This window comes from Mastigoproctus giganteus, chromosome 10 (genome assembly GCF_048544385.1).
Source record: "Mastigoproctus giganteus isolate SK-2022 chromosome 10, ASM4854438v1, whole genome shotgun sequence".
Classification (NCBI taxonomy): Eukaryota; Metazoa; Arthropoda; class Arachnida; order Uropygi; family Thelyphonidae; genus Mastigoproctus; species Mastigoproctus giganteus.
In genome coordinates this window covers 48,200,504-48,214,149 of record NC_143584.1, presented here as the reverse complement: position 1 = coordinate 48,214,149, position 13,646 = coordinate 48,200,504, and the positions used below count along the sequence as shown (strand labels likewise).

The 13,646-nt window shown below is 36.9% G+C and overlaps 2 protein-coding genes across 2 annotated transcripts in view; one reads left to right on the top strand and one right to left on the bottom strand.

Annotated features, from left to right (window-relative positions):
* The window catches only part of LOC150079024 (cytosolic carboxypeptidase 6), a 591,251-nt gene that overhangs the window by 491,670 nt on the left and 85,935 nt on the right, over positions 1–13,646 (top strand). The window lies entirely within an intron of this gene.
* The window catches only part of Polr1A (RNA polymerase I subunit RpI1), a 476,971-nt gene continuing 474,466 nt past the window's right edge, over positions 11,142–13,646 (bottom strand). The window contains exon 33 of the mRNA XM_090382924.1: positions 11,142–11,275. Within this exon, the coding sequence (XP_090239050.1) occupies positions 11,142–11,275 (134 nt within the window). The remainder of the gene's footprint in view (positions 11,276–13,646) is intronic.

The window sequence follows — 13,646 nt, the reverse complement described above, 5'->3', positions numbered from 1 at the left end:
GACAGAAAAGTAAAATTGAATGAGACAGAAGGTTCTACACAAGCATGATCTTGGTGTTGGTTGGTGTATCAATTCTTATATAGCATAAGAACTAATTTTATGTAATAGAGTCTAAAAAAATCATAAAAATAAAACACATATTGCTTTGCTTTCTATTAACCTGATGTTACCAATGAGACTTTTCCGAATACTGCAGTTGCAAGATCACTGTTTAGAGACGGGAGTAGAATTTCATCTCCACACTGGGGCCCACAACGCAGCTGACCAATACCTCGTTGCTAGTTAAGCCATACAAGCTAAATTGGATGATGGCACTGAATAAGTTGTATGCGGTGCATTTTCCATAGCACTTCGTACAGTCTTCTCACATTTGCAAACTTGCTTGATGATGATAGAAGGCCTTGACTTCATTAATTTCAGCGAAACGGAGCAATCAACTACTAGATTAGCCATGGCGCACATTTTCCGCTCTGTGGGCCAAATATGCTGAATCAAAACTATATACAGTTTCGTAACCACAGGTGGTGGGGGGGGGAGAGAAATTGCGCACCACATGAAAAACGATTTGCGCGACATAGAACAAAAAGTGACTAAAATTAGTAATCCTATTTTTGAAACAGCTTCTGAAATAACGCTTCTCTGCGTTAACTTCGCAGTCAACCGTCAGGGGACGCCGTGGTCTCTCCAGTTACGGTGACAGCGCTCGGGCATGTGTTCTTTAAAAACGACAACCGTCCACGTAGTCAACGCAAATGAACTAATGTTGTTCTTAATCGGATAACATCATCCACCAGACAAATCCATCATCTGTTGAACTCGAGGCACTGCTGTGACCGAGTTCGGAACTTATTGGTTCTACCATCAGAGAGCAGGAACTCCTATTGGCAACCTCATGTCGAGCGGTGAACGGGTGTATCAAATCTTAACGAGCAGCCAAGCTGTAGATCAGAAGAAAACTTCTGCTTGGAAACTTAATTTATGTTACGTGGCTGTTTAAAATAAAATAATAATAAAAAAAATGTAGAAAGTCTGCGTGAGGCCAATATTATAACTAATAAACGGGGAACTGTTTCAAACGCAGGTTACTGCATTATATGAAACAGTTGTTGAAATAACGCTTCTCTGGGTTAACTTTTTCAGTCAACCGTCAGAGAGCGCTGTGATCTCATTGATGGTGACAAGGTTGCTAAGAGGGCTACCTGCTGTCCGATGATGTAACTAATAAGTTCTGAAACCGATCACAGCAGGGCCTCGAGTTTAATGGATAGTGGATTCGTCTGATTGGATAAACTGTTATCCGATTAAAAACGATATTAGTTTCTTTGGGTTGACTATGTAGACAGCTGTAGTCGTTCCTAAAGACCACATACCCGAGCGCTCTGACCGTTACTGGAGAGAAACAGTTCTCTAACGGGTTGCTGCAAAAGTTAACGCAGAGAAGCGTTATTTAAGTAGCTGTTTCGAATATTGCAGTAAGATACGTTTGAAACGGCCCCCCTTTTATTCACCAAATCTTACTTTTATTATTAAAAAAATATAATTTCTAACGAGAACTTTTTTGTTGCACTATTTTGCAAACAATCACACTTACGATTTTCACCGCCAGATGTAGCGATAGAAGGCAAAACAAATTTGTCTTCAAATAAAAAAAAAAAGAACACACAAAACGCTTTTTATGGGGGGCCGAGGCGTATATTTTTCCACGCGTACCATTGGTTCGAATTTTAAAGCCACCTGTTCCTCTTTTAATAAAAAAAAATTTTAAAAAGTATATCATATATATCTGCTTAACGTATATCCAGCAGTGGAAACAGTATCGACGTTTACGGGATATCAGTACGTACAGCAATTCTTGAGCACATGGATTAAAAAAAAAAGTTTTGATTCAACGCAACTAGAGGATTCAAACCTTGGATATTATGATATTATCTGTTACATCTTCCTGAGGACTAAACTGGTTGACAACTTGCGATTTGTTCGTTTTAAATCAGATCACAGTCCAAAATTGAGTCCATGCTCTGCGTGTTCGCAGCATATTAGGAGGAACGAAGAAAAACTAATGATGTTCATAAAACAACCCTCTCTGTAAGGCAACATGAGTGAATACAACTGGCAAGAACTAAGCCAGCCAAGAAAGCGAACTAACAACACTGAAATCTTCACACTGTCGAAAGGAGCATCATCAGGATACCATTAACCAAAATTTAGTCAAAATTGCAGATAAAATGTGCCATTCGCAAGAGACAAACTTTACAGAAAATGACAGGAGGCAAACAACAATCCTGCAGATCACATCCAGTAAAAAAAGAAAGCGCTCACTTCATAAAGCAGTATACTCAAAGTCTAGACAAGAAAGAATTGTGGATAAGAATAAAAAGAATTTTATAACTGACTACATATTCGGTGACCAAGAGGACACCACTAATGAAAATCATAATTTCAAAAGAAGACCTCAGTCAAGGGTGTTCGAGGAGCTTATAAATAAAACAACTGTCTATCCGTATAGTTTCCTTATTTTCACGACAGAAATCAGTAGCCCTTGATTTACTGAGGTGCTGCGTCACGTTTACAGTGAAATCTAACGAAATATAATTAGGACTGCTTATGGAACAACGGTATTATTAGCCCCATTCTCATATTTAAGAAACCAAAAATTGCAAGTCTAATGAAGCCATGAGTTGTGCTATGAAGATCTTTGGAAAAGGCAATTCTCTCAGCCAATCAACCAGCACCGCTTTGCACATAGTCTGCTGCATTTTCATTCCGTTTTAACAAAAATCAGTTAAAGTTATAGATCTCCCAGAAACTTCTTCAGATGCAGAAAACTCTCAACAACAACAAGCGTGATAATATATTTTATTCCTAGACATGACACATCTCACTATCGGAAATTAATAAAATGAAACACGTCTTGCCTGGCATTTAATTTAAGGTGGTGTTTAATCTTAGCACTAACTACCATAAGTTCATTTATGGTAAATAAATCCATATTATTAGGGCCCAAATAGTTTTTATTAGCTTCCTTTATACAACTTTCTTCATTAGTATCATTCATAACAAGATCTTCCAAAAATAAATTATCTAATAGTCTTAATTATGGAAAACTAATCATGAGTTTCATCATCACTAACTATTACTGTACTTAAAATATTATTATTGAATTTGTTCCTTGCTAATTTAAAGAGCAAACCCCACGGGGCAGTATTACCCACAGTCATAACTAAATCTCTCCATGACTTAAGTTTGGATTCATAAATTCTTTTATGATATAATCTCCTTTTTAATCTATAACTCTTTATACACTAATGCTTCAGTCGCATCACAACTTCTATATCTCTGATAGTTTTTTCTTAAAGAAAAAACCTCTCTCCTTAAAATAGACAACTCCTCAGACCACCATGGCACTTTTTTTTTTTTTTTTATTTGTTCTTTTCGTTTTATCTACATATTGCAAAGCTTTAAATAAAGAACACTACATTAAATGCAAACTCCAATGCATGTAAATTATTCAAATCACTAACTCTCAGAGAACCAGTTCCTTTTGAAATTAGTAAATTTACTCCAATTAATTATTTTATAATTAAACCTTTTAAGCTCCATAACAGAATGTTCATTAAACTCAATGATCTGCCTTCACATAAAACCTAAAGCACGGTGATCGCTTTTAGTACAATCTGTAACCACGTCCCAATCACACATCCTTCTGATTACCTTTTGGGAGACCAAGGTTACATCTATATTAGAACTACCGAGCACATTATCAAACGTGCAAGGCCTGCCAGGTGTATTTAATACATTTAAATTATAGCCTAGTACAAATTCCTCAAAAAGGGCACCCCTGCTATCTTCAATTGAGCTATGCCAAAGTATTGATTTAGTTATTTTGGTTTTTAGGAGCATTAGCATCCAAGGCCATATTGCTCCGCGAATATGCGGTGGTCATTCCCTGACCTTTCCGCATCCTCCGTATTTAGTGGTCATGGGCTTTGATTTAGTATTGGTATCTAATGCCACTATCAAATTACTATTACCCATATTTGCTATTAAATTAACCAAGTACTGTATTGACTGATCTATGCCCTGGGTTTGGAGGACCAATACACTGAAACCAAATAAAAAGATATACACCAGTTGAAATATGTACACGTGTAGCACATAAACCAGATAAAACCATAACATTTAAACTTGGATTATTAATAACAATAGGAGTTTTTGGCTCCACACTTAGTATGAACAACTGTAGAAGTAACAGGGAAACCTTTACTTTATACCTCTTAGAAAAAACACCTGCATAAGTTTCTTGGAGACATAAAATGTCCACTTTCCTTTCTGTAATATAAATCCTTAACTCATCCATCACCACCCTGGACCTTTGCCCATTTAATTGAAAAATAGAAATTACACTGTCTGTATTATAACAACGATTTAAAGTATTATCACTAAAGTCCGGATATACTCGGGGCATTTGGGGTCTCTAACAGAATATGCACAATCTCCACCCCTTCTTTTACAGTTAACACAACTACGGGGCAAGTCTGACAGTCTGCAAACACATGACCACCTTGACAGCAATGTTCACAAGAAACAACTTTATGCATACAATAATTTGTTGAATGTCCATAACCAAGACATTTGAAACACAGTGATAACAGTGAAATTTCTAAATGTATGTGAAGAGTAGCCAAAGTATATTCTGTCGTTTTCAAATAAGTGACTAAATAAATTAGGTTCAAATCCTATCACCCAATGCGTAAGCTTAGCTTTTGTACAAGTATTAAATCTAGAAGTAACTCAATTTTGAACTTCCTCCTCTGTGTAACCAAAATCCCTCAAATTCTTATGAAACAAATCATTAACAATATCATCCTTAGAAATATCTTTGTGTACATTATTCACCAATAAGATAGCGTTAGAGAGTTTTAGCTTATCATACTTTATACCTCTGGTCATAATGGCTTCCGATTCAATTATTTTTTAAGTTCTCTGAGCATTGTAGACAGGTTGCAAGGAAGGCCCATAGTGTCCTATCGATGATTTATCCGAACAATCGCTAGCAGAGATAAGGATGTCATAATCCCATTATATAAGGCTATTGTTGGAATACTGTGTTCAGGTATGGAGATCGCACCTAAAGAAAGACATTGTGCTTCTTGAAAGGGTCCAGAGACGGGTAACTCGCCTGGTGAGATCAGCAAAAGGGCGTTCATATGAGGAAAGACTTCGAATGTGTGTGTTGCAGAGCTTGGAAACTAGGCACCTTGGAGAAGACTTGATTGAGGTATTTAAGGCTCTGAGAAGCATAAGCAAAATGCACGAGGACGAAATTTTCACGGTTATAAACGATTCTAGAACTAGGGGCATTAAATTCAAGTTATGGGGGAGATGTTTAGACTGGATTTCAAGAAGTTTTATTTTAGCTAGTGAGTTATAAATTACTGGAATAAGTTACTACATGGGTGGTGGAGGCTGACAGTTTGGGGAAATTCAAAGGTCAGCTGGACTGCCTATTACGCCAATATGGCTGCCTAACCGTTCGGACGTGCTGTACGCCGCTCCGCAAAAATGTGTTCGGAATATGTGTTTTAAGTTAAGCCAGTTATCCAAATTGTGTACCCAAGGAGTAATATTCATCCGCGGATCACAGTGATTTCTTTCTCTTTTTATTGGGTGTTTTAGTACATTTCAACTCGTTTTCGATTCAACGCTGGTAACAATGTGTCAGCTCACCATGGCGGCATTGTTCTATCGCTGGAGAGGGTGGCAAGCAAATTTCTCTGTCACCGTGGTTGAAGTGTACTCTTGACTGGGGAGGGTGAACCCTGTGTGTTTCTAAACAAGGCACTGATCGTGTCCCAACAGTTCTGTGACTTTTGATTTTGCTATTCTGGTCATAATTATGCACAGAAGAACTGAAATGTCCACCCTTCCCTCTTGAACGAACAACGTCATTCGTTGCCCGAGGACACTAAGTTGTGGGTAATCTCCCCCACCCTCAACGCTTTCCTAGAAGTGCTGGCTCAGTCAAACATTCAGGCACTCTCCAAGAGCCTGAATTAATGGAGCCGCTGGACCCTCAACATACAAAATAACCTACGGGAAGAGGGAAACGCTTAGGTTGTCCCTTTCCTTTTCTGTTGTTTATTATATTTTATTATTATTATTTATATATATATATATTTTTTACTAGTGCAGCATACGTCATAGGCTTCCCTGAACCGTGTGGCCGTTGCTAATACTAATATTTCGAATTAATCTCAAATTCCTAACTTTAATATCCCTTTAGTTCTCGCTACAACATCCTTAATCTCCTGACTCCTAGCATAATTTGCATCATTTTCTGCTCTCAAAATTATAGTATTATTCTGTCTTGCTCTAAACTTCTTTTGCCCCCCACACCGACTTCCTTTAACATATGATCAGTCCAAGACTTTGCTCCATAGTTACATCTTGCATTTCCTGTGATCTCACCATAAGACGGTTGCTCAGCCTACGACGAGAATGGCTGACCTCTTATTAAATAATCGAAGAGTCCTGCCCCTAACTGTGGTCCTTCATTCCTGGCTTTCAATCTTTCATTATCAACCAACAAAGCAATTATGATCTCCATATTGATCCATTTGTCGAGTACAAAATTAGATACAGATTTAGTAACCTTGTTAGCTTCATTTGTAGTATAATCGACAACCAACTTCTTAAGTTTTGTGATTAACTTGTGAATGGTATTAACATCTCCATCTCTGTTCATGGATATTACTTATAATTATGCTGCTCTCACGAACGTTAGTTCCCGTGCTCTTTCTAGTCAAGCCACCATAAGAACTGCCAATATCCACAGGTAATCCAACAGAATGAGTATCTGAAGTATCCGAAAGTTTGGGTTCAGAGAAAATATGAAGTTCCTCAGTCCCCCTCTTATTTCTTCAATTTGTACTCCTTGGTCAACAATATCTATCTGATTATTAGAAGAAACCACCAATCTATCATCTACCTGGGTTGAAGGATTAGCTGTACTAGCACCTGCACTTAAATTTAGAACAGCTTCTACTCTTGTTGTTACACTGACTTTTGCACTTTTACCTTTATAAAATTGGTATATGTTATCTTCGTATGCATGTGACCTAGGTACTCTTGAAGGTAGTGGGGGAAAGGATCCAATTTTATCCTCCTTCCCCTTCCTCTAACAATTTTCCTTTTAGTTTCAATTATTATGAATTAAACTTAGTAAGCACAGGAACATACAACAACCACAAGACATTAATTTTAACTTATAAGGAATTCAAATCACACTATTTTCTTCTCAAATAAAAAAACCTAACAACCTCACTGCATTTTCAAGAAACGATTGTAGAAATACAAAATGACGGCCATAACAATTTAAAGTTAGCACAATTATAAAATATTAAAATTATAACAACGCAAATTACAAATTAATTACAGGTCCTGAAATCAAAGTTGCGTGAATAACGAAAGGCAGACAAAATCAGTCACCGTGCTGTCATCTAATATTTGAGAAAAAAAGGAACTAACGCCAAAGACAATTCATGAAGATATGGTTAAAACATTGGGGAGAATGCCCTTTCCTATTCCATGGTTAAGAAGAGGGCAGCAGAATTTAAACGAGGGAAGGACAGCCTGGAGGATGACCGACACTGTGGAAGACCTGCTTCGGCTTTCACTCCAGAAGTTATTGAGTGTGCATGATCTGATGATGAGTGACAGTTCGGTACGTTGCCAGCGTCTTGGACATCTCATCTGAACGTGTGTACTACATAACAGAGGTTTCCGCCATGAAAAATGTTTCACCACGAAGGATCCCAAAATTGTTGACATCTGATCAAACGCACAAGAGTTGTCAAGCGAGCATTTGCATCATTTTCAAGCAGATCCAACAACTTTCTCTGAAAGGTTTCTGACTATGGATGAGACAGGAGTCCAAACAGTGTATGTATGTTGTTGTTATTTTTCATTGTGTGTTTTTTTCAATAGAATCTTCTAAGAATGCGCGAAAGCTTTGAGTCAGATTTCTATGAAAATAGTGACAGCCTTTTTTATAACAAACTTAAAAATACAAGGGGCAATTCGGAGGTCTCATATCGAATAAATAACACCGATCTGCATTTTAATAAAAGTTCCTTCTGTTTTACTGCTGATAAGAAATCTGAACTACATTTTTAATGGAAATTTCAAAAGTTACTTGAAAAAGTTAGACGTTTTACAAATAATAAAAAATGAAAATATTTTATTTTATATTTTTACGGATTTTAAAAACAGGTTATTTTTATAAAAAACAATACGGAAATATCAAAGGCAACTTCCTCCTGTTAAGTATATCTCACACTAGGCTGGGTTAAATTTGTGCCTTTTTGACTTCCTCAGGCAGCTAGTTTCGGTGGCTGTTCCTCTTTTTAGCATCCAGCAGGAGCAGCAGCTATTATACTCGCATTCAATTCGCCTTGGTCTCTTTTTTTCCATCTCTTTTATATCCTGATGGATTTTTTCCTCTTGATCTTCACTTAAATTACCTAATTTTTTGGGAAATGGGTGAGATGAGAGTGCAGTAAGCGTACCTTAACGCTTATATTGGAGCCTAGTTTTCTCAACTTCTCCAGCATGTTATTCACGTTCGTCTCATAATTTGGGTGTTTACTGTTTTCCAAAAAAAAAAAAAAAAATGCGCACATTTTTAAATCCAGTCCAAATGTCTCTTTCAGTTTGGTTCATGGATTCTTAAAATACAGTTACAGTAGCAGTTTGCGGATTTGAGGTCGAACAAAAATTCCTTCTATATTTTTTCCGTATGTAAGCGACGGGAATGCAGTGCAAATAAACATACTTGAAACTATGTATTTACTTATTCAGGGCTTGGACGAACTGCTTCATATGCAGAGGAGGCAACAGTACTTGGATCTACTAGTGGGTCGTCTTTAATGTTCTTTGAACCTGGTGTCAGAGATTGTCTTGGTGGCCACACTTTCCTTTCCCAGTGTTCACTTCTTGCACAACTATCCCACTCGCACAGAAAGCAAGGCATTTTTGTGTAACCATGTTGTTGGCTGAGTGGTAGACCAATAACTTGAAAATCTCCACATACTAGCTAATCGATCCTTGTAATAAATTTCTTCCAAAAGAAGCCATTTTCTCGTATTTTTTCAAATGTCCTGTATGGGTTTATAGGAATGGATGCATACTTATTTCCATTATAAAGGAAGGAGAACTCATTGAGATTTTCTTTTCGACGAACCTCAATAAATAGTCTATTCTGTAGATCAGTAGAAAATTCCAAATCCTCTGGCCAGTAGATTCTTAGATTTCAGTCTTCGGACCTTTTGGGTTAAATTTAAATTTCTGACGAGATCGTCGAGTTCACTTTGAGTAAACAGCTGTTTACTCCAGAATTTTAAATTTTTCGTTACAATGGTTTACATCATCCTCTAGATCACAAATTCAGTGTCAGAATCGCGACCTTTTGGCATATCAAGAACAACTGGTTGGGGTGATACTAATAGTTCAGGTCCATGAAGTACTGGTAATGTCGTTGGGTACACAATTATACACAATTCTCTGCTTGTTCATCGCGTTATAACCTGTTACTTTTTCTTCCATGGTACACCACGAGAGTGGCAAATGTCATGGCTTTCTTTTTACCACACATATACGGTATACTTTATGGGGGGGGGGTGCTACTTTTATCTTAGTCACCCAATATTCCAAAATATGAGGCATATACATTGTTCACAAATAATGTTATATGCTGCTACCTTTATTTCGCCACACAATTCATAACAGATGTAGCAAAATATGTTTGGACTTTTCAACAAAAGCAACGTCATTTTTATGTCTTTGAAATGCTACCTGACTTGCAGGTCTCTGCGTGTTTAAACACGTCTATACCTATACCACACAGATTGAATTTGTTTACATATAATTTGTTTCTAAGTAAACAATTCTTACTGCTTTTAAAAAAGCTGTACGTGATAGGTAAAAACGATTTGGATTTTAGAATTAGCACTAAAATACACCCAAAAGCATAATGAATTTTGGAAACAATCTATGCAGACCAGTATAATTAAAGTCTTTATAAGGGCGGCAAAAACTTGAGTAGCAAAGGCAGGGGCGAGGCTCACAAAAAACATAATTCATAAAAAATCATGAAGGCAATCAAAAACTTTTTTTTGTCCTGCAGTGGCCTATTCTCTAATCACTAAGATCAATTATAAGCTAACAAAAAAAAAAAAAAAAAAAACTAAGTCTGTTATATTCATAACTGCTTCATGTTTTTGATAAATTCGTGTTTAAGAAGCTAACTTTCCTGAGATGCGGTTTAAAGTAGTGCAAAGAGTCGGACCCACTTTTTAAGAGAATGATACTTTTGCCCATAAACGCACATAAAAATGCGCACTAAGGAGTTATTGCCCAAATTTTTCAGTGGCCGGCTGTTGAAGTAAGAACAATAAAGCGTCATCTGTCGTTGTAAAGATATGCGAACGGCAGAAAAGAGATATTGTAAACGGTTTCTAAAATACAGTACTTGGAATAATGGCATTCTCCGAACATTGAGACCAGAAAATAGCTGTTTTATAATCTAGAAACATTCGGTAGGGTTCGGTACACTTATTCTGAATTGCGAAGACGTAAATATATCGTTCAATTTGTAGCACTGGTCATTAGTAAAAGCATTAAAATACGTATAAAACAGAAGCAAAAGTTAGCCTTCCAGTTATGTCTCCTGTTAGCGCCAAGCCGAAAGCATTTAGTACAGAGCCGTAGGATATTTGCAGATCTTTACTTGTGTTTAAATGGGCCAGGACGCTGTTCAGGCATTCAGATAAGGAGATAAGGCTGTAACATTACGGTGGATTCTGTCGAAAGTAAACATAAAAGATAACATTTTCTGAGTTCCAACTTCAACGACTTTCGGCATGCACCTCTGAAAATTTTACTCCAGAATGATTATGATTATTTATACTAAATTTACACATAAGAGTAGCTTGATTTATTTTTAAAAAAATTTATATATAAAGAAACTTTTAAATATAAAAAACAAACATAACTAATGGATTCTTTCAGTAACAAATAAATGACACGTAAAAAAAAACACAATTTATTTTCTTTGTACATTTTTTTACAAATACATCACAGACTCAAAAAAGCTTATAACTGCCCTGTTTCGGTAGCTTTATCCTTGGCTGTAGAAGATCGAAAAGGCCTGTTCCACTGGAAACATGTCGTCCAACAACTAATCTCGACGAAGGGGATTTCACATGATCTTTAAAACCTAAAAACATAAACATTATTAGAAAGCCAGGGGAATTTAAAAATATTTCAAGCGTTATACAGCACTTGCCATGCCGAAAACCACACAAAATGATGATTGTAGAAACCAACAATGTACAGAACCAACCCAACTGCACTAAGAATGACGTAAAACAGTAACAAATACTGTACCGATAAAAAATGAATAATATTATAAGAGTACACACTATCACAAATATCGAAGCATCGAAGCAATAGGTTCTGTGTGTCACTTCAAGGACAGGTGAAAAGAAAGTTGCTGTTGATGCAGAGAGTGACTGACAGAACATCAGTGTTTGGTTTACGGCGGAAATGGTGTATAAAATCTCCCTCGCCACTCTCCAAACTTTGAGGTTAGGCCATCATTACCAACATTATGGCATCATCAGCAGTGCACCGACTGACCAAGAACAGGCAATTTTACAGGTCATTAAGTCGGAAGAATTCTCAATTTTCGAGCCTGCTGAAAGAACATCGTTAAGTTTAGAAGAGAAAGAATCTTGGAGAAACCACATCGTAGAAGTTTATTACAATAGCTAAGCTGGTGTTATGTTGAGATCAAACAGATCAACAAAGGATAAACAGACAAGTTCTTTCCATACTTCTTGATGACGATATGGAACATTAAACTCGGATAACGTGATACCCCACTCTTAAGTATCGACTTAAAAAAATCTTAATTAACTTTTCAGCAAGGTAATTACTATCTCGTCATCAGGAAGAAATAGGAACATTTTGTGAAGATAGTGTTAATGATTCATGCTTCTGTTTTCTGAAAATCTCACAGGGTTTTAATTAATGTAGAAAAATCATAAAAAATTTATCTTAAGATAAGATTTCATTCGTTCGAGAATCTTACTGTATTTACGCTCCTTTAACATTTGCTAAGCTATTCGATGTAGTCTCCCCCTCACCTCAAGTTAGCCTGCATAAAAATCTCATACATAAACCGGATCACGGAGAAAGCGAATGGTTTCCTATGTTCCAGTGACCCTAGTGAAGAACCCAACGGCAATTTAGATTAGCTAAGGATACAATCATATTCGATCACACATCAAATTGCCTTGAGGCTAACGACCTCTTGAGAATTAACGACAGTGGGAAAGATCTTATTACAGAAACTAATTAATTATTGTCCCTTCTGAAGTGCTCAGACGAGACCTTTACATCATAAATTACTGGTGTATGGTAACTAAAAGATAGCGTGCAGCGACTCCAATCAAAAAACATGGCCGACACGGAGTAAATAAGAAGTAAATTACTGTGCTTTGCCATTCATCATAGCGGTCAAGCGCTTCGCTACGAACGAACAGAAAAATCACGGTGGTCTAGAGTTACACTTAGTTCAAATAAAACAAAGTGGGTCAAGTTTTAATAACCCATAAATTTAACTTAGGAAACTCAAGTCTACGATGCGACACAAATAGAGCAGATCGCTCAACAGCGAACTCGGTTAATGAAAGACCACAGAAGTCCGTCACTATCAGAGGAATATTAAAGATGTTCAGTTTAAAGAAGAGAGAATACGCCATATGTTAATTACATTTAAAATAGATTTTACAACACCAGTCGATCTAAAAATAAAAATCCACCCCACTCCCGAGAATTATCCCAAAATCGATTATACAAAATTTCAAAGTGTCAAACTGGAGAAGCTTTTCCACTTTCAACTCAAGTTTTCTTTAACCCCCCACCCCTTGTGCGAATACACACAGCAACTTGTTTCTTCCTCACCTCTCTTGCCAGAATATATTCTTCTAAAGTGCACTGGCACACGCACTACGTCTGACAATCTATGTTGTCACTTTGAAACGAAGCCAACAAAAACTTACGATGTTTCAAAATAAAGCGCAAATTAATCCCAACCTGTACGAAACCAAAGGAAAGTGCAAGTAGCTCCCAGGGCAATAAGTTCTCAAAAAGTTACTTCTGCGCACAACGTCCCTGCGACCTAAAGCTAAATTTTAAACTGATACGAACTATTCAGAACTTTTTGTTTTAATTTTATCATTTCCCGTGGTGACAAGCCAAAATGGAATTGTCACTCACCTTGTGAAAAAATTCACACATTCCGATTTATGGTTCGTGTAAACGAAGCATAAATCGAAGCGTTGGATATTTCTACAAACAACAAATATGCCTCACATAAAAAGAAAGGCAGGTTCAAATACCCAGGACTTTAAGGAGCATCCCCTCTTTTTTTTTTTTTTTTTAGTGCTAAATTCGTAGTCACAAGGTGTCCGCCATAATAATAATTATGGCGAGCACCTTGCGACCACCTTACACGCGATTGCTGCAGATCACATGCGAGCTTAATATGTGGCTGCAAAGCGTGAAATGAAACGGTCGGTAGA